This window comes from Asterias amurensis, chromosome 5 (assembly GCF_032118995.1).
Source record: "Asterias amurensis chromosome 5, ASM3211899v1".
In the NCBI taxonomy this organism is placed as follows: Eukaryota; Metazoa; Echinodermata; class Asteroidea; order Forcipulatida; family Asteriidae; genus Asterias; species Asterias amurensis.
Window position 1 is genome coordinate 26,724,825 of NC_092652.1, and position 20,193 is coordinate 26,745,017.

The 20,193-nt window shown below is 39.2% G+C and overlaps 1 protein-coding gene across 2 annotated transcripts in view; it reads right to left on the reverse strand.

Moving 5' to 3' along the window:
* LOC139937012 (uncharacterized) overlaps positions 1–20,193 on the reverse strand; it is a 33,532-nt gene extending 13,339 nt beyond the window's left edge. For both annotated transcript variants that reach the window (XM_071931948.1, XM_071931947.1), the window contains exons 1-4: positions 19,943–20,193; positions 7,720–7,880; positions 5,635–5,773; positions 700–785 (exon numbers count right to left, since the gene is read on the reverse strand). In XM_071931948.1, the coding sequence (XP_071788049.1) occupies positions 700–785; positions 5,635–5,773; positions 7,720–7,880; positions 19,943–20,009 (453 nt within the window). In that variant the 5' untranslated portion in view covers positions 20,010–20,193. The remainder of the gene's footprint in view (positions 1–699; positions 786–5,634; positions 5,774–7,719; positions 7,881–19,942) is intronic.

Consider the following 20,193-nt stretch of genomic DNA (forward strand, 5'->3'; position numbering starts at 1 on the left):
CAAATTGATATTCATCATTTTATGTTACTTATTTATTTATTTGGCCCAAGAGTGCCGCCAATGTTGGTCATCGACAAACAAGAAAATGATGATAGTTGACCAACTGAAGAATAATATCAAACACTCTTGGCACGTGATTCGCACTGGATTGGCCCAGGGACGACTGTCAGCAATATAAAACATGAAACAGCACAATCAGCACCAATAAAAGAATAAAATAGGAAACAAGAAGAAATTCTCAGTTTTATCTACTGAGCTTGTTAACTGGTGTCTGCTGATTTATAGTCCAATTGCCTGGATACAATTTAAAGACAATAGACGTTATTGGTAATTGTCAAAGACCAGTCTCCTCACTTGGTGTATCTCAACATATGCATACAAAAACCAACCTGTGAAAATCCGAGCTCAATTGGTCGTTGAAGTTGCAAGATTATGAAAGAAAAAACACCATTGTCACACAAAGTTTGTGCTTTCAGATGCTTGATTGCGAGACCTCAAAATCTAATTCTGAGGTAATGAAATCAAATTCATGGAAAATAACTTCTTTCCCGAAAACTATGTCGCTTCAGAGGGAGCCATTTCTCACAATGTTTTATACAACCAACCTCGTTATTTTAGTAATTACCAATAGTGTCCACTGCTTTTAAGACTCCAAAATTATTCTTATTGAACGATTATATTATGATAAACCAACCTTACCCCGATGCTGAGACCACTGCTGACATTCTGAAATTGAACTCCAAGCGCTGCCTGCATTATGAAGAATTCATATCTATACTCTATACCTATAGTGGAGCAGACAATAAGCTTTTAAATAGAATCTCTAAATTATGATTTCAATCTTTTGTAACCATGGTCACAAACTGAAACTTTGTAAAACAAATTTCTGAAAATAATTGTGGTCAATGTTTGTTTGTTTAAATGATCTTCCCATCCAGGGAAGGCAGCAAACTCCCACAAGGGGATATAAATTCCAAGGTGGCAACAGCCAATCTCTCTCAAACATTCGCCTAACGTCTATGAGCTTGAATTTCCCTGGGGAGAACACTCTCAACAAAGACAACAGTGCAGACAACTTCAAGAACATTTATGACCAACTAGGACAAACAATGCCTACAACACAGCTATGACTACCAAGAAAGGGTATAAAAGGCAGTTGAGCATTGGACATGGTCACCAGTCTGAAGAAGCTCCAAGCTTAGAGTGAAACAGAACTAAAATAACATGTTAGTAATATGCCTGTGATGTTTTTCACAGGGCTCAGGGAAAATACTGAGTATACAGTTCAAACACAAAACAGTGTAATGGGTAAGCTTGGGCGGTTCCTTCGGTTACCCGGTTCTACCCGGTTCCAAATTGAAAACCGGAACCGCGGTTCCAGTCTTCGGCGGAACCGGGTACCCGCTTTTGTCGGTTCTGGCTTTAGAAGACTCGGTTTTTATCCAAAAACCGAGCCCCATGACTCGGTTCTTACTCAGTTCCTATAAAAAAAAAACGAGCCCCAACTGCCAGGTGGCGCCGGTCCCAAACCAGACTCAGTATAATAGTAAGTCAAGTCCCGACCGAACGCACTCACTCGAGCCAGACAGTGAAGACTTACAGTGCGCCAGAGTCAATGAACTCGGCTACGGTATACATGTATGTGTGCCAAATTTATTCATGTTTGGGGGCCAATCTTATTCCCTGGGCGGCGTACAAAGCGAAAATGTAACAAGAAGGTATAACTTTGTATCAATTTAAGTCCTGGGCCATTTTATCAGGATAGGGCTGGACACAGTTTATTAAATAAGTTTGTAAATCTTATTGCGGACATTTGAAACCCAAGATCAGATTTATATAAAGATAATATTGTGTTTTTAAGGACCCTGTGTAAATTGTATGTGTTTTCTCTGTCTGTCAACTTGATTTTACTTGCTAAATAAAGTAATGATGAAATAAAAAATAAAACAACGAACGCTTTGTAAACTATATAAACTTGCCATTTCTAGTTTTGTTCTCGTGACACCAACATCATGGCAGACTTACTTAAGGACAAAAACCTTCTCATGAAAAAGGAAGCTCTTCTCCTATCTGGAAATTCTTTGGGTTTGAAGAAAACCCAGAAAAACCGAATGAGGCTTTGGACCCCAAGAGTGTTGTGTGCGCAAAAGTTTTCTTTTAGTTTGGGTACTTCAACTATGCATAAACATCTGAAGTCAAAGCATTCAAGAGAGTGGCGTACCATAGATGCAACACCTAGATATAGTTTTACTCTGCCTAAATCAGCAGACGCGAGTAATCTCTCTGCACAGCCGAAATCTAAAGACACCAGTCAGCAATCACTTGTGGTAAGTTCTGTTTCTCGCTTAGTTCGACTACTTACTTCAAACACAATGAACTTATTAAATATTTGGGTTTAAATAATAATTTGGGGAGTTGCATTGAGCAAACTCTACAAATTCTTCATGTTTTCCTGGGTTTTTTTTTCTCATTAGGGACACTTTCGAGTAGAGACGCTGTACAGCTCATCGTCGGTTCGCCACAAACAGCTTACAAACTCGGTTAGCAGTTTCCTGGTTAGAGGCATGAAACCAATGAATACTGTTGAGGAGGGTGGTTTCAAGGAGATGCTGCAAATGTTTGATAGTCGCTACACGCTGCCCTCGCGGAAGACCTTTTCATCTGTGCTGATACCACAGATGTATGAAAAGGTTAGGGCTGAGACGGTCTTCCCAGCACTCACCAAGGCCAACTTCGTTGCGATGACAACCGACATGTGGACAAGCCGGGCATCTGACCAGTATATCGGCGTAACTGCCCACTTCATCACACCAGAGTGGTCGATGAATCGTTTCACTCTGGAAAACAGAGAACTCCCCCCTCCACATGACAACCTTCACATTGCAGAGTCGCTGGAATCGGTCCTTCAAGATTGGAAAATTGACAAAAGTAAGATAAGCGCGATTGTTACCGACAACGCCTCCAATATCACCAAAGCTGTTCATGAGGTGATGGAACTTCCCAATATCCCCTGTTTTGGACACACCCTCAACCTCGTGGTGAAGGCTGGGTTAGCCCATCGTGGAATCCATACTGCATTGGCTAGATGCTCGAAGCTTGTGGAGTTTGTGCGACGATCAGCTAAAGCAAGATACAAGCTTGCAGATGAGCAAGCAGCACTGGATTTCCCAATGCACAAACTTATCCAGGACGTCGACACCCGGTGGGGTTCCACCCACGACATGCTTAAGTGCATTATTGAGCAGCAGCAGCCCATATGCAACTTGTTGATTGCCTCCAAACGCAAAGAGTTGGACCTATCTGACAAAGAAGTTTCTTTGATAGAACAGGTTGTGAAAGTTTTGGAACCAATAAAAGAAATCACAGAGTCGTTTTCTGGCGAAAAATACGTGACAATATCAGGATTACTGCCCGCCATTCGGTACATCGAAGGGGTTCTTGACGTCAATGCCGACGATTGCAACGAAATTCGCCAAGTAAAAACTACAATGGGAGAGAAGCTTGGAAACTATTACCATGATATGGCAACAGCAGATTTCCTAATGATGGCAAGCTTCTTAGACGGACGCTATAAACTGTTGTCTTTCATTCATGACGCTGCTACAAAAGCACGCGTATATGACATGGCAAAACGGCTCCTCACAGAGGTCGTGTTGTCTCAACAACATCGAGATGAAGCCGCTGCCACAGCAACAGCTGACGAAGAACCAGCAGAGACATCGCCCCGCAAGAAACATAAAAGTTTTGCGGCTTTGTTTGACGAGACGTTCGGTCACGGCGACTTGCAGGATGCAGTACAGGTACAGCAATCCCCTGAGCGTATAGCAGCAGAAGAAGTCAACCGGTACGTCGCCGAAAAAAGAATTCCTGCAGATGAAGATCCACTTCACTGGTGGAAGCTCAACAGCCATCGATATGACTTTTTGAGTCGTCTTGCAAAGCGCTTCCTCTGTGTGCCAGCAACAAGTGTGCCATCTGAGAGACTGTTCAGTGTTGCTGGTAACATCGTCAATGCCAAACGATCCTTGTTGAAACCGAAAAACGTCGGAATGTTGACGTTTCTTCACGACAATTTGTCATAACTTCAAACAAACATTCCATTTTGGACAGAACATTTTTATTTTCACAAATAACTCAAAAGTGATCCTTTTCATTCATAACAAGTTCAGCAGTTGCTAAGTTGTTTCTGATTAACTGTGATAGCAAAACGTGTTTTTTTATTACTAGGCCAATTCTACTACTATCGTTCTGCAACACTACACAAATTTGTATGACCATTAAGTTAAGAAAAATATACTTCGGTAAAATCACAATCAGATGGAGGTTTAAATAAGAATTCCTTTGCTATTCTACATAACTCATAGTTCTGCTAATTACAATGCAAACTTCTTTCTGAACTTCGGCCCACTGTTTTAATTGGGGGAAAAATTATACTTGGGGAAAATAACAAAATTATGAGAGTGAAATAAAAATTGATTGCGGGTTTGATAACAGTGGATGCATGCATATCAGCAGTTTGCATGCACTGGGGAGGGGGCGGCTAGTTTATTTAATATTTCTCTAACTCATGATTCAAATTCTTGTAATTGTTTTGACAAAAAATACTATAAATTATTTCTTATTAAAATTCATTGAAAGCGTTATAAATATAAAACAAGCAAACATTTAGCAGTCAGTCCAGCGGGGCTCTAACTTTTCCTCCATGGTCCGGCACTAAGGCCCTTTTAGAAACCATAGCTTCGGCTTTGGATTCAGCCTCAGGCTCCGTCCTCTCGTCTGAGAAGCCCTGGGCACTTACGCTCACGCAAAAAAAAAGCTTGCCTGAGCCGAATCCAAAGCCGAAGCGATGGGGTTCGATTCAAAAAGGGCCGACGATCAGCTCAGACAACGTCATCCCCGATATCTCCGCAAAATCTTAGAAGTAAACAACACAATGTAAAAGGGCCCTGCAGTATGTGTAAAACAATGTGTACCAAAACCACAAATCTGCCATCCAATCAGCACATCCAAGGGCAGTCCATTAAACGCTTGGGGAAGTAGTTTTTGTACAGTATCATGTTTCCTGATTCAGTTTTAAGTTTTTATCTGGCAAGTTTATTTTCCTAATACTGGTTATTCGTCTTTCTGATTTGCCCAACTTAACTGTATATTGTTGTTCTTTCATTTTGTTTTTCTAATAAACATCTTTCTTTGATAAATGTTAAGAGCTGTTTTTGTTCTCCCCTACTTGTAATGGAGTGGCCCCAATCCCCCGGTCACCGACTACGAGTGCGTGTGTGCGTGTGTGTGTGTGTGCATGTAATAGCATGGAGGAAAAACTCCATGACGTAGTATAGTATGTATGTATTGTACATGTACTGCACTACACACGGGGTGTTGTTTGCGACTAGTAGAGAATACAAGCTACTGAGACCGCTGTTTTTTTATTGAATGAATGGAACCGGGTATGTCTCAGAACCGAGCCTTTTGTTGGAACCGAAACCGAGTCCAAAATTTCTGGAACCGCCCAAGCTTAGTAATGGGTATAACCAAAAATAATATATTCTTTATCCACGATGCAAATTTCCTTCTAAGAAGATCTACATTATTCCTGGATTTTATAAAACGAACCTTAAATTCCAAGAGTTGACTCACCTGGTATTGGGAATGAATCCCCATGTGTAACCGTCTCCTGTACAAAAGGTTCTGTGCCGTCCAAATTTTGCATTAAGACAAACATCTGAGGAGGGTCTTCACATGGTTTCAGTTCCACTGTTATCTCCGTCTTTTGTGACTAAAAAGAAACAAAACAATACTTTTTATAATACTGAGTTCTTACCGGTATTATCACACAAGCGCGAGTGGAATACAGAAAAATATAGCCTTTCTGTGTCCCATATCCAACGAGGCCAAAGGCCGAGTTGGATATGGGACGCAGACGCGCTATATTTTTTGTATTTCCACGAGCGCGTGCGTGATAACGTATTTATCTTCAAGCAAACTTGGCGCGTCACATAGAACACACAATACGCATGGTAGTGATATTAGCCGTGCAATATAGGTTTTTATCACCACTCCATTCTGCGAATCTGATTGGAGGATTAGCGCGTACTTGAAGATAATGCGCTTTATCATACCCCCAGGAGTGCATCACAGTTCTGTGTTTTTTTCTGTAAGGTATGTTGGGCTAAGTTTTGAGGTGTAAGACCTACCGTCGATTTCACAAAACTCTTCCTAACTTAGGATTAATCTTAGGACTTAGGACGGGTTCAGATCCGTATCCAAATACGTAGGATGCATTGAACCCTTCCTAAGTTAGGACGGGTTACTCGTCCTAACTCGAGTTAGGATTAATCCTAGCGTTTCGTGAAATCGGCTGCTAATCCTTTATGGCACTATGCAATGGTTTACAAGGTGCTGTAGTGCAATATGCTGCCAATCAGCCTAGGAACACTGGAGCGAACCCCCTCTCTTTTTACAAGTTCTTTTATGTGCATTACACAGCACACAGGACCTACAAGTTTTACGTCCCATCTGAAGGTTGCAGCAATAATGGTTTTAAGTGTCTCATCAAACGAACATTATCTATCCCGCAAACCAAAGTTGATTACCATGATTATTATGATCCTTCCTCTACCAGGCACTCTGTTCAAGTGTCTTCAGTCTTTCACACGAGAGCCATTTAGCAAGGGTCCCTTGTTAAGTTTTGACATGGTTTATATACAAAATGTACCTCTTGTAAAAGGAAAGCAATTTGTGTACATGCCAATGCATCTTGTCAAACAATTGCTACATTTTAAAACTATGCTAAACAAAAACAAGTGACCACTGTTTATTGCTGTCGTGTGAACAGCGCTTTTTAGAGACCTTGACTTTTAACACATGGAAATGTGAGCAGGAAATCGCCCATGGACATGATGGAGTTAACTTTGGTCCTGTTTCATTTCCAAAACAGACGCCTTTCTTGAGTTACTTTCCTCTAAAGTTTGTTGAACCAGGTTCCTGCTAGACTCCCACTTCTAGGACAGGTCAAATTCCTAAAGATAAGGTTGACAGAATCCCTGACAAATTTACTTATTTCTGTGGAACTTAAATCTTTTGGGTGTATAATGTTCAGAACGATATTAATATCTAGTTTTAAAACTCAGTGATGTATTCTGCTTTTTCATTAGAAGTCTTGCTGGAGCCTCATTGGGAATGCTTAGCAGATTAATATTCTCAAATGGGTGGTTCAGATTGGTGGATCCTTACATGGCAACCCATTACTCTCAGTTGGGCAATCTTAATTGGGCAGGGAAATTCGGAAGATTAATCTTCTCTTTGGTTTCAACTGATGGATTCTTACCTAGAACCATAGAGTTATATATAAGAACTAGAGCGCGCACTGTCCTATATACGCGCCCCAGTATGCGAGCAGGCGGCCATTTTCTAAGTTGACAAAACAGCTATCTCACAGCGTGTGTTTGTGCGGCCCTTTTGTAAGTTGAACAAACAGCATCGCGTGAGCGTTCAATAAAAAAAACCTCAAACGTGTATTTCATATTCAACGCGCGTGCATAATGACGCGCTTGTCATCTTGCGGTACCGTGGCGTTTGTGCACGAAGCATCACTCGTGCGCCCTCCAGTTCTTATATATAACTCTATGCCTTGAACCCATTACTCTCAGTCGGGCAATCTTAACTGGGCAGGGAAGCTCAGCAGATTAATATGCTTTTTGATTCAGACTGATGGATATTTACCTGGAAACCCAATATACAAGTGAAGCCATCACAGTCTGGTTTCTTGGTGCAGTTTATGGTGGCTGATTCCAAACCGTCAATGAAATTAATTCGTTCAAATGACTGCTGGATACTATCAATGGCGCCATCCAACGAATCGCACTCTGGCTGGAAAACTCCCTCTTTAGACCATGAAAAAGACAAAAAGGGATACAAAAGTACAAAAGTGTTAAAAATAGTTAAAGGGAAATTTGAGATTATTTTTGTTGAAATGAAACCCACGATGAAGCATCTAAAAAGCAGATGGGCACAATTTTATAAAGCCTACGTAAGCACACAAACTTGCTTAGCAGAAACAGGATACTAGACATAATTACATTAGCTTGCATTGTTGTTGCAGGTGCCCCACTCAATTTGTGCTCAGCGAGTATTATGTGTCAAGCAGAATTTTCTGCTGAACTACATGTAGGCCATGGTCGAACATCTGCAGTAGAAAAACGCTTAATAATAGCCTACATTTAATGGCTAAGTGCAAAAAAAAACGTCATTATTTTTGTTACAATGAAACTCGTGATAAAGCATCACAGAAGCAGCTGTCCGGACATTTTGGACTATAAAAAAATTCTTTAATTAGGGAATTCCGGCTCGGTCCGTCAACAGCGCCAGCCACCAACCCAGTCATTACCACGCAGTGAAGACCGGGTACGAACACTGTTATTCCCATTAATAAATACCTTTTTTAGCGAATTCAACGGCTAAAATTTTCCAAATTTTGTGACTTTTCTCTCGGCGGTACTTCCAGACATGTTCAGGGGCCATATTTGAGCTTTTGATGGTTCCCATCTTTTCAGTGCGTTAATCACATTACTGATCTTTGAGACCAGTGACTCTTTTAAATAATGATCTGTTCAGCGCCTTCACTGGGGTCAAAGGAGGCAAATGATTGGACGATAGCTGTTCCTTGTGCATTAAAACGCGCGCATGAGCTCGCATGAACGCGCGCATGAGGTTTACACAATGTATGCTGATTAAGTGGCCACTTTTTCGCTATTTTCCAAAGCCGGTCTTTATACCACCGTTAACACTCTCACACCTGACCGGGTTTTGACCAATCAGAGACTTGAAACCGTCCAAGGTATTTATTAATAGCCTATAATACAGGTACATATAATTGCAAATAGACCATTTTGAATATGATGTTCATTTAAATACTACCCACAACATGGCATCTGTGAGCGTGTGTACTACGTGCATGTGCCATAGAAATCAAACCGGGAACGCTGCGTGCTGCGTGATACATTGACAAGCTTACGGCCTGCCTTACAATATGGCCACTTTTATATGGCCTACAATATTGCAACAACAAAAATATGAAAGGAAACGAAGACATGCTATTTATTAAACTTCTAAATAATGAATTCAACTATGTTTGATTTTTCTGTCAATTAGAGCACAGAGAAACTATAGATAAATCCCCAAGGGAACAATCCATAAGAGAAAAAGGTTTCATGTCGTCATTATATTTCTCGTTCCAACATTTGTGATTTTACAAACAAAAACCTTGTACTGCCACACAGGGTTTCACTAATTAGGCCTGCGATAAACATTATACTTAGACATGTGTTGAACTCAAATAAAATGAAAAATTATGAAACTGAATATGGCAAGAGCAGAACATTTCAGCAAAGTTTATAGATTATTTATAGATTATTTATAGATTATTTATAGCCCTGTCAGTTTTACAGTCTGCTGTACCTAAGGGCCCTGTGTGAACAGTAAAAATTAAAATAAAAAAATATTAAAATACAGGGGGTGGGGGGCAATAAGAAAATCCATGAAAAGTTAAATAAACTAAAGAGGTGCAAATACTAAGATAAAACAAGCTAGAATAACTGGTCAGAAGCCAGTTATCATCAAAACAGCAAAATTCAGGTTTTGACCAATACAAAACACAAACATAAAATTTTGACTCTTACACTTTTAAAGCCATTATACACTTTCCGTAAACAGTATTGTCCAAGTCCCACACTTCGTGTATCACAACATATATAAAATAACAAACCTGTGAGAATTTAGGCTCAATCTGTCATTGGCGTCGGGAGAAAATAACGGGAAAAACCAACTCTTGTTTCCGCGCGTTTCGCCGTGGAATGTGTATGCATAAGATAAAAAAAAGTTTAAACCAGCGATTTGTCAAAGTTGACACTTCCATAGCTCAATGGTAAAATCTTCTTCACTATATCCACACATTGTGTGCTAGCTTTACTATTCAAATATGTACTTATAAATGCAAACAAAAAATACAAGAGATGTTTCGGTTACAGTTTTTTATTGCAATGTTTTAAAACAAGGGGAGAAAAGGAAGATTTCAGTGGGTAAGTTGGAGAACTGCTTGCCTGCATAACTTGAGGCAATCAGACAAGTTAATTGACCTGAGGACAACAACTTTGGACTTGACTTGGTTACAGTACTATTGGTGACTATTGGTAACTTAAGTGGAAAGCCTCAAGGTTGTCTAAATTGGCAATCTTTCCAGATTGTGGGTTCATTTGCCCAAAAACAACAACCACATCGGTGACAATTGTGGACATCCGGAGGTAGCATGTTGCTTTTTGTATTTTAGAAATCACTTCCTTGACTGTCCGTTACACCCTTAATAACTTTAATGTGAGTTACAATGCAGTTGTACTAATGAAGGCAGGCCTGAACAAGGAGGCAACAACAAATGCCCCATGGTAATTGCCTTGGTGTCCTTTAAAAAGTCTTCATAAAGGAGAAAATGCCTTGGTGCCATTGCCTTTTAAAAAATGAAGCATTCATGCCTGTGAAGAATTGAAGATATCTGACGAATAATTTGTAAATTTGTTTTCTCACAATATAATTTGTTTGATTTCCAACGAAGCTGGCACTACATATATATGTTGAATCAAGGGACCATCTCAAAACTCAAGCATGTTCTAGGCCCCAAAACTGCGTGAATAAGAACCTTATTTGAGGCCCAGCAATTAGAATACATTTAAAAAAAAACAAGAATAAAAGTTTGAGCTCAAAGATATAAATCATTACATAAATTGATCAATACACGGAACTGAAGGCACCAATATCACTAACTATGTGCAGAGTTTAAACAAATGATTCTTGAAACTCCAGCAGTCCCAAATCCTTCATATTTTATTCAGGAAGTTGTCTGACTCTGTAGGAAATGGTATCCCTTGTCCTAAACCATTGAATTTATTTTTCTTCCTTCTAGGATGACAATGTGTTTTAATTAAAGAACTAGCTGGAATAGGCTATGATTTACATTTAAACTCAGGACTACAAAAGAACAATACATTACAACGTAAATGTCTGTTTAAAACTTTATGGCAGATTTGCCCAAACTTTTTTTTGCCCTCAATGAGCAGGGACCAATTTCATAGAGTTGCTTTTTGCAAAAGAAAACACATTGCTTTTAAAGCATTTTCTGCTGAGCAGAAATAAGCAGTATACCAGTCACAAATTGTACATGTGACATATCAGTTTGGCTGGTAACCTTATTTTGGTTAGCACAATTTTGTCATGCTCAGCTACTTTTCGTACCCTGGGCCCTGTACAAAAAGACATGTTCTTTCATTTTGACAACTTCCAATAGTGTAAATACGCACAATCGATCTGCAATTCGTATTTCATACGGGAAAGATCTACATGTGTAAAAACACTGTAAACAAAGTCTAATCTATAATTATTTTGGATTGAACAAAGAAACATTGACTATAGAAAGGGATTTGAACCCGTGTTTGCCGTCGCTATGTTTTGTCAATACCTTTGTTCGGTTGGCATTCAGAAGCGTTCAACCTGTAACTGCCGTATAGCCAGGGATCGCACCAAAGTTTATGATACAACTTGAATCTGCAGGAGAGGGACTCACTGACATTGATTTTCAAATGAGAGTATTCTGACCCAATACGGAACCCTGAGGAACCCCCACATTGTTTCTCAAATGAGTAAAGCATGGAGGGTAATACCCAATACAGAATACTTAGGAACTAACATTTATGTTGGAATGAGTAAGACTCAATACAGAGCCCTGGGAAACCACATTGTTTCTAAAATAAGTTAGAGCATGGAATAGGACCCAATACAGAATACTTAGGAACTAACATTTATGTTGGAATGAGTAAGACTCAATACAGAAACCTGTGAAACCACATTGTTTCTAAAATAAGTTAGAGCATGGAATAGGACCCAATACAGAATACTTTGGAACTAACATTTATGTTGGAATGAGTAAGACTCAATACAGAAACCTGTGAAACCACATTGTTTCTAAAATAAGTTAGAGCATGGAATAGGACCCAATACAGAGCCCCACTGGGGTGAGTTACATGTAGACACCCCCCCCCCCCCCCCTCACCCCATTAACATTCCTAATACAAAACCCTGTGGAACCCCCACATCAGTGTTCAAAATGAGAGGGAGTAAGACCAATAGGCCCTTCCAAAAGAGAAAGTCTGTAAAACATGATCCCTGAAAAGGAAAATGTGTACAATATAGTTCCTATGATTGGTCTATATATACATGTAATGGTAAAAACAGCCTCTATAGGATATGGTTCAAAGGCATTGAAGTGTGACTGCATCATTGTAAGTTTGATCAATGTACCCTTGCCAGTGAACTCGTGTATAATAGTACCAGCAGGTTTAGACATTCAGACCAACCCAACTGCATCTGACAACAATCTGATCAACTCAACACTATAAAAACTGTTTATCATCAACACTACCTTGCCAAGGATAACAAACTGTTTTTGAAGGGTTTTGATACCTTTGTAGATGAAGTTTTTTGCCATGACATGAATCCCTACCTACTGTGAACTTAATATAATTTACCTGTAGAAGTTTCAGCTTCATTGTAATCACATTGTTTAAGGGAAAAAAAATGAACATCACACTTTAGAAGCAATGTTTTCAGGAGTCTTGAAATCCGTTGTACGTTTTATTTTTGTGAAATTGGTTTACTCATTTCTCTTAAACAGCAGCACCTCTGCTGTCATTATCTATACTATTAAAAGCGTAACCTGCGCCATCTTGGATTTAAAATTAGAAGGTCCAGTGGTATGGCATCCTTGTGGAATCCAACACGGTTGTTTGTGTGGAATTCAATACGTTTGTGTGGTTTCAGACGTCGGGTTGCAAGTCTGCAAAACCCGGATCCAACTCGCACTTACAAGTCATGTGATTGGAGGAAGTTTGGGCGGCGACCGTGCGTAAACCACTGGTCGATGTTGTTACCGACTTCCTAGAAATCTTTCTGACAGGCGACTCATTGGATAGTGTTTCGCAGATGGTGCTCCGGATTGGTTCATTCATTGCCCCTTGCATGCCCACCCACCATTCGATCCGCCCTTTTTGGTCAGGTTACTTTCGTGTTGTACTAAGCATGGTTCTCCGGATTGGTTCATTCATTGCCGCGCAGGGTCGAAAGGGTCGAAGAGGCTGGGTGCCAGGACAAAACCGAAACCAATCTCACGAATTTGCATTGAATGGATGAAGTACCGTAGATTGATGTTTCGCAGGCGACCATGTGTCAACCACTGGTCGACGTTGTTGTCAGACTTCCTAGAAATCCTTCTGCGGGTGACTCATTTGTTGAAAAGATTAAATGGAGAATATTTATAAAAAAAAACCATTCACTTCCAAACAGCATGAGAATTATCATGATGGACAAGGATTGGATCAAACGGAAGCTTAATAATTTGGAAACGTTGGGTAGGGCCGGCTATAGGTTGGAAGGTGTCTAAGGGAACTTTACAATTAATAACATTTTGGGGTGGGGGGGCCTTACACAAAGAGCCATTCTGGTCAGTGTATTGTGAGTGGTGTGTTGTCTGGTTTGAGACAGGCCACCTGTTGCTTGGTGAAGAGGGTCGCCGTGGGACCACTTTAGGTTGACAGTGGGTGGCGACCTTGGACCTTTTGCCAGTAAACTCAAATGCGTACATGAATACCGTTTTAGAATACGGTCTGTTCATGGAGGTATAATGTTGCAGTTTCAGAGTTTAACCATGGAGGTAGAATTGTGAAACCATTCCTTACTCTATGGTGAAACTATACACGTACGTCAAATGCTGTTTTGAAGCTGTAAAAAAAGAACTTTGCTTTGCATTTGGTCAAAGTTGTTAAGCAAAACGACATTAAGTTTCCTTTTGAATAAGTCCATTCACAAAATTGGTTAGAGCAGTGTGTCGGTCAGGTCTCAGAATGTACATTTTGCCAAATCCATTTTGAAGCCTAATTTAGCCATCGGCCCGTCGGGTTGGTTACTGATGGAGATAATATTAACAAAAGAGACCTCGTGCGGCTGAATGGGGTACATTTTTAGGAGTTTGTCTAGTGACCTAAACTGGACGTAACAAACCCTAAACATGACTTGACATGCTTTCTGAAAGTGAAATAAGTTAGAGAAAATTAAGGAGTGGGGACGAGTTTATCGTTTTTATTTAATTGTACGATATAGGGTTCCCGAAATATGGGATGTATGGAGGTTTGTTCCTAGAGCAGCGAATTCGTTGAAATGCGCTCCACTAGCGAAGACACAACAGGCAAAAGAAGTGAGCGATTGATTTTGGACATCATTTTTATGATTCTTGAAACTCCAGCAGTCCCAAATCCTTCATATTTTATTCAGGAAGTTGTCTGACTCTGTAGGAAATGGTATCCCTTGTCCTAAACCATTGAATTTATCAATAGGACAGACCTATTTTCTTCCTTCTAGGATGACAATGTGTTTTAATTAAAGAACTAGCTGGAATAGGCTATGATTTACATTTAAACTCAGGACTACAAAAGAACAATACATTACAACGTAAATGTCTGTTTAAAACTTTATGGCAGATTTGCCCAAACTTTTTTTTGCCCTCAATGAGCAGGGACCAATTTCATAGAGTTGCTTTTTGCAAAAGAAAACACATTGCTTTTAAAGCATTTTCTGCTGAGCAGAAATAAGCAGTATACCAGTCACAAATTGTACATGTGACATATCAGTTTGGCTGGTAACCTTACTTTGGTAGGCACAATTTTGTCATGCTCAGCTACTTTTCGTACCCTGGGCCCTGTACAAAAGACACGTTCTTTCATTTTGACAACCAATAGTGTAAATAAGCACAATCGATGTGCAATTCGTATTTCATATGGGAAAGATCTACTGTGTAAAAACGCAGTTAACAAAGTGTAATCTATAATTATTTTGGATTGAACAAAGAAACATTGACTATAGAGAGGGATTTGAACCCGTGACCTCCGGATTAACAAGCTCACCCAACTGAGCTATCCCACTCTTACAATGTTTGCTGTTGCCATGTTTTGTCAATACCTTTGTTCGGGTGCCATTCAAGCGTTCAAACTGTTACTGCTGCATAGCCAGGGATCACACCAAAGTTTATTTTTTATTTCTTCTTTACCCCGAGGAAACCTCTCAGTGGAACACTATTTTTCAGAGGTACCCAGCAACTACATGATACACATTAAAAGTTTATGACAACTTAGGAATCTGCAGGGGAGGGACTCACCGACATTGATTTTCAAATAAGAGTATTCTGACCCAATACGGAACCCTGAGGAACCCCCACATTGTTTCTCAAATGAGTAAAGCATTGGAGGGTAATACCCAACACAGAATACTTTGGAACTAACATTTATGTTGGAATGAGTAAGACTCAATACAGAACCCTGTGAAACCACATTGTTTCTAAAATAAGTTAGAGCATGGAATAGGACCCAATACAGAGCCCCACTGGGGTGAGTTACATGTAGACACCCCCCCCCCCCTCCCACCCCATTAATATTCCTAATACAAAACCCTGTGGAACCCCCACATCGGTGTTCAAAATGAAAGGAAGTAAGACCAATAGGCCCTACCAAAAGAGAAAGTCTGTAAAACAGGATCCTTGAAAAGGAAAATGTGTACAATAATAGGTCCTATGATTGGCCTATACATAATGGTAAAAACAGCCTATATGAAATGGTTCAAAGGCATTGAAGTGTGACTGCATCATTGTAAGTTTGATCAATGTACCCTTGCCAGTGAACTCGTGTATAATAGTACCAGCAGGTTTAGACATTCAGACCAACCTAACTGCATCTGACAACAATCTGATCAACTCAACACTATAAAAACTGTTTATCATCAACACTACCTTGCCAAGGATAACAAACTGTTTTTGAAGGGTTTTGATACCTTTGTAGATGAAGTTTTTTGCCATGACATGAATCCCTACCCACCACTTTATATAATTTACCTGTAGAAGTTTCAGCTTCATAGTCATCATATTTTTTAAGGGAAAAAAAAAATGAACATCACACTTTAGAAGCAATGTTTTCAGGAGAGTCTTGAAATCCGTTGTACATTCTATTCTTGTGAAATTGGTTTACTCATTTCTCTTAAACAGCAGCACCTCAGCTGTCATTATCTTTATGATGCGATGATAATAATAACAATCACTCAGTGGTGCTCCTGGCGCTGATCGCATGAAGTTGAAGAAAAATTCGCTGAAAGCCGGGTATTTTGAGCCAAAGTTACACAAGATGCTTTTAATTTATAAATATATTTTACAGCATGAATATCTGATTAAGACAGCAAAATATTTACCCTGAGTTTGTAGTTAAAATAAACAAAACAAAATATCTCAATCCAAATCATAATAGAACATTTGATACTATATTCATACATTATACATAGATGCTATAAAAACGAATCTTACAATGTGTATTATTTCATAAATACCTCAGACATTTTTGGTTTGCTATTCCTATTGGTGGAAAGCACGTCGCGTGGGTGTGTATAAACCTTTGTTTATGACCAGTAAAAAGTGTTGAAACATGGGCGTGACACGCGAGGTTGCACCTGTGCTTGTAAGACAGTTTCTTCATTCCTATTGGTCGTGAGCACAGTTGTGCCACATCACGCGATAAGCGCGACGCGCACAGCATTCCCTTATACGGAGTTCTTACCCGATCGGGCGGAGGGCGTTACCATTTCAAAGCTGGAGGGGTGTTGTGTTGAAAGAAATCATTGAACAATTAACATTTTTTGATTTATTTTACTTTTTGACAAAAATGAATTCAGTATCTGTTTTCAACTAGTGGTTTAAACCCGCCGAGGCCTGACTTCATCTCGGTAAAACTATCAAGAACCAGGCCTGGTTGGGTTTAAACCACTAGTTGAAAACCTCTTCACCACACATTGATTCCCTTAATACAACCTCATTATAATAACAGCCACATTAAAAGACCATTTTTCAATACAACCTTATTATAATAATGACCACATTATGTCTACCCTTTTCAATTTCAAAGTCTCAAAGGCAACATGAATTCTAATAAAGTGTCATATCTCTGCTGCCTCTTTTATACATAAATCATCCTGTTTATGTGGCTTAACAGTTTATGCGTGATGCTTTGCTAAAAATATAATTTTTTCAATTAGGCTATTTGGCAGAGTAAGCCTGACATGCCAGATGCTTGGTTTCTGTTAGGGCAAGGCAGTTTTTCTTTAGCAAGTGGCACCTCATAAGGGAAATTTAAATTACTAAATTGAAACATTTGAAAGGACCCCACAGACCACCAATTTAAAGGTAAAATTCCAAATTTAAGAGAAAAGAGTAATTTTGTTTTACATGACTCTAAAAAAGACCAATACAAGATGAAGCAAGCTTTTAAGTAATTTGTCTTCTTTTGTGCAAATAATTATTTACATTACATCAGATAATCATACATTCTATTGAGACTGTCCAGTTGTCCCAACACTGTGTATTATGATAAACTGCACTAAAGCTTTTAAGGAAATATCATAATTTTTTGAGAAGGTTTGATGATACAAAAGAGATGTTTTTGTCTTATTAGATGTAATGGCTTGAAACTTAATGCACTTGAGGGATCCTGGACATAATGGACAATCCTCTAATGGATAATTGTATGTTCAGGGAATATATTAAGAAAATCTTGTCCCATAAGGCTGGCTTTTAAGACACTGGACAATATTATAAGTTATCACACAAGCGCGAGTGGAATACGGAAAAATATAGCGCTTCTGCGTCCCATATCCAATGAGGCCGAAGGTCGAGTTGGATATGGGACGCAGACGCGCTATATTTTCTGTATTTCCACGAGCGCGCGTGTGATAACGTATTTATCTTCAAGCAAACTTGGCGCGTGACATAGAACACACAATACGCATGGTAGTGATATTAGCGGTGCAATAGGTTTTTATCACCACTCCATTCTGCGAATCTGATTGGAGGATTAGTGCGTACTTGAAGATAATGGTAATTTTCAAAGACCAGTCTTTTCACTTGGTGTATCACAACATACGCACAAAATAACAAACCTGTAAAACAATTTGAACTCAATTGGTCGTCGAAGTTGCGAGACAATGATGGAAGAAATATACCCTTTCACACAAGTTTGTGTGCTTTCAGATGCTTGATTTTGGGACCTCTAGAATCTAAATCTGAGGTCTCGAAAGCAAATTAAAATATTTTAGTGGAAACACATCTTTCTCGAAAACTTCCTTACTTCAGTTCAGAGGGAGCCGTTTTGCACAATGTTTTATGCTATCAACAGCTCCCATTGCTTATTACCAAGTAAGTTTTTATGCTTACAATTATGTTGAGTCACTACAATAGTGTACAAAAATACAATTTTAAGGTTAGCATTTAAAAATTGTACATTTTGAGAATTTTTTGTTTGACCATGTTGTCTTCCTTTTTTGCAAAGTAAAATAATAATTCAAATTCTGTTCTAACATAATGACAAATTATGACATTAAAAGCGTCTAGGATAAGTAGCCTAGTACAATAGATCCTTGGGAATACTTACACACTTTTACCCCAATATTAGATATTCTTAGAATATGAATATTCGGATTAAGAAATAATGTCTTTCAATGAAAAATATTTGAGTTGAGGGTACATGTAAATCATATACCATAGAATATTTAAACAAAAAATAGAGCTTAAAAAATAGAAAATATATTTTATTCCATCCCAGTTTGCATAATGTAGGAAGCAAGGTCAAATCAGGTCACTAACAATGAAGAACTTCCAAAATATTCATAAAACTTCCATGGGGGGAGGGGCTTTTTGTTGGTGACAATCAAAGAAAATGGCAGTTTAGCTAGCAGTGGATGGTTCTGGTGAATTACTGCACAATCGCCACATATCGGGATGTACAAGTGCAGGTGACTGAGCAGCAATGGTTTACATGAAGTGAGCCCCCCTGATGATGTTACCCATATTCACACTCAAAGTTTACTCTTAAAAATACTAATACTTAGTGCGTCGCAAATATCCTGTGGTAGTTTGTTTCATTCTGCAAAGGATCTTGGGAAGTAGGAGAATTTGTAACAGTCTTAGTTTAGTAGGCCTACTCCGAGAACTATGAGGACACGTTCGTCCATTGTCTAACTGAGAAGTTTCACGGGTGACTTACAAAATGTATCTGGGGCGCTAGTACGACCGAGAATGAAAAATTTCAAAAAAGGAGTACAGTGCCCCAGTAACTGGGTCTATCCTCTCCACGAACAAAACGTCATGAGTATAGTGCAACAATTGGCATTATCTTGCCTTTATTGGCCATCAACCGATTAGGTGCTGTCAACTCGCCTTCAACTCCTCCAATATACATTTAAAATCCAGGAGGCATAAAGCTGTAAAGTATTATAGCTCCCACAATAGAATTTTTTTAAGTTTTCTAAGCAGCAAAGCCGCCTGTGGCCATCTCGCTTTTTCACAGGGTTTGTACATATAGACAGAGGGCACTTTCCTGCATATAGAATAGGCTTCGCACAAGACGTCAATGCTCGGTACCACATAGTAAAACTATGTTCAGCCTTACGTGTAAATTGCTCGCTGACTAATCCATCTACCTAGTAGTTGGTTGACATATGATGAGTTGATGGCGATTTGGTTGCAAATAGTAGACCGCCAGTGATCAATGCAAGAAAGCGTTTACACGCAAGTAAGTGCACGACGTGGGAATGAGAAACGTCAATTTCAATTTTCTTTTCACAAAATATTAACACCATTAGGATAACTTTCCGTATGGCGCCACCACTTTTTCACTCATTTTTAATAAAAAAGGATATCTCATTGAGGTAAATTAGATACTAAATTATTTCATATCGAATGAAAAAGTGGTGGCGCCATACGGAAACTTTTCCGTTAAACCATAGAGTAAGGACAGAGGTTAAACATAAAAAACAAACATACCCACACAATGTAGCATCAGAACAATCCCAAACAACGCACTGCTGCAGAGCAACTTCATTTTGACCATGAATTTTCGTCCACGATTCGGATGAGAACAGCTCCTCTTTCTGTGATGGTCACTGGGGGAGGCAAATTGCTGAAATTGAGATAAAATTGAACAATTTAGACTCGAGAAGAGAGCTTTCAAATAATCATGTAAGTCAACATGGTCAAGAGCAGTCAATCGCGCTAACGTCGTTGTTTATTATGAT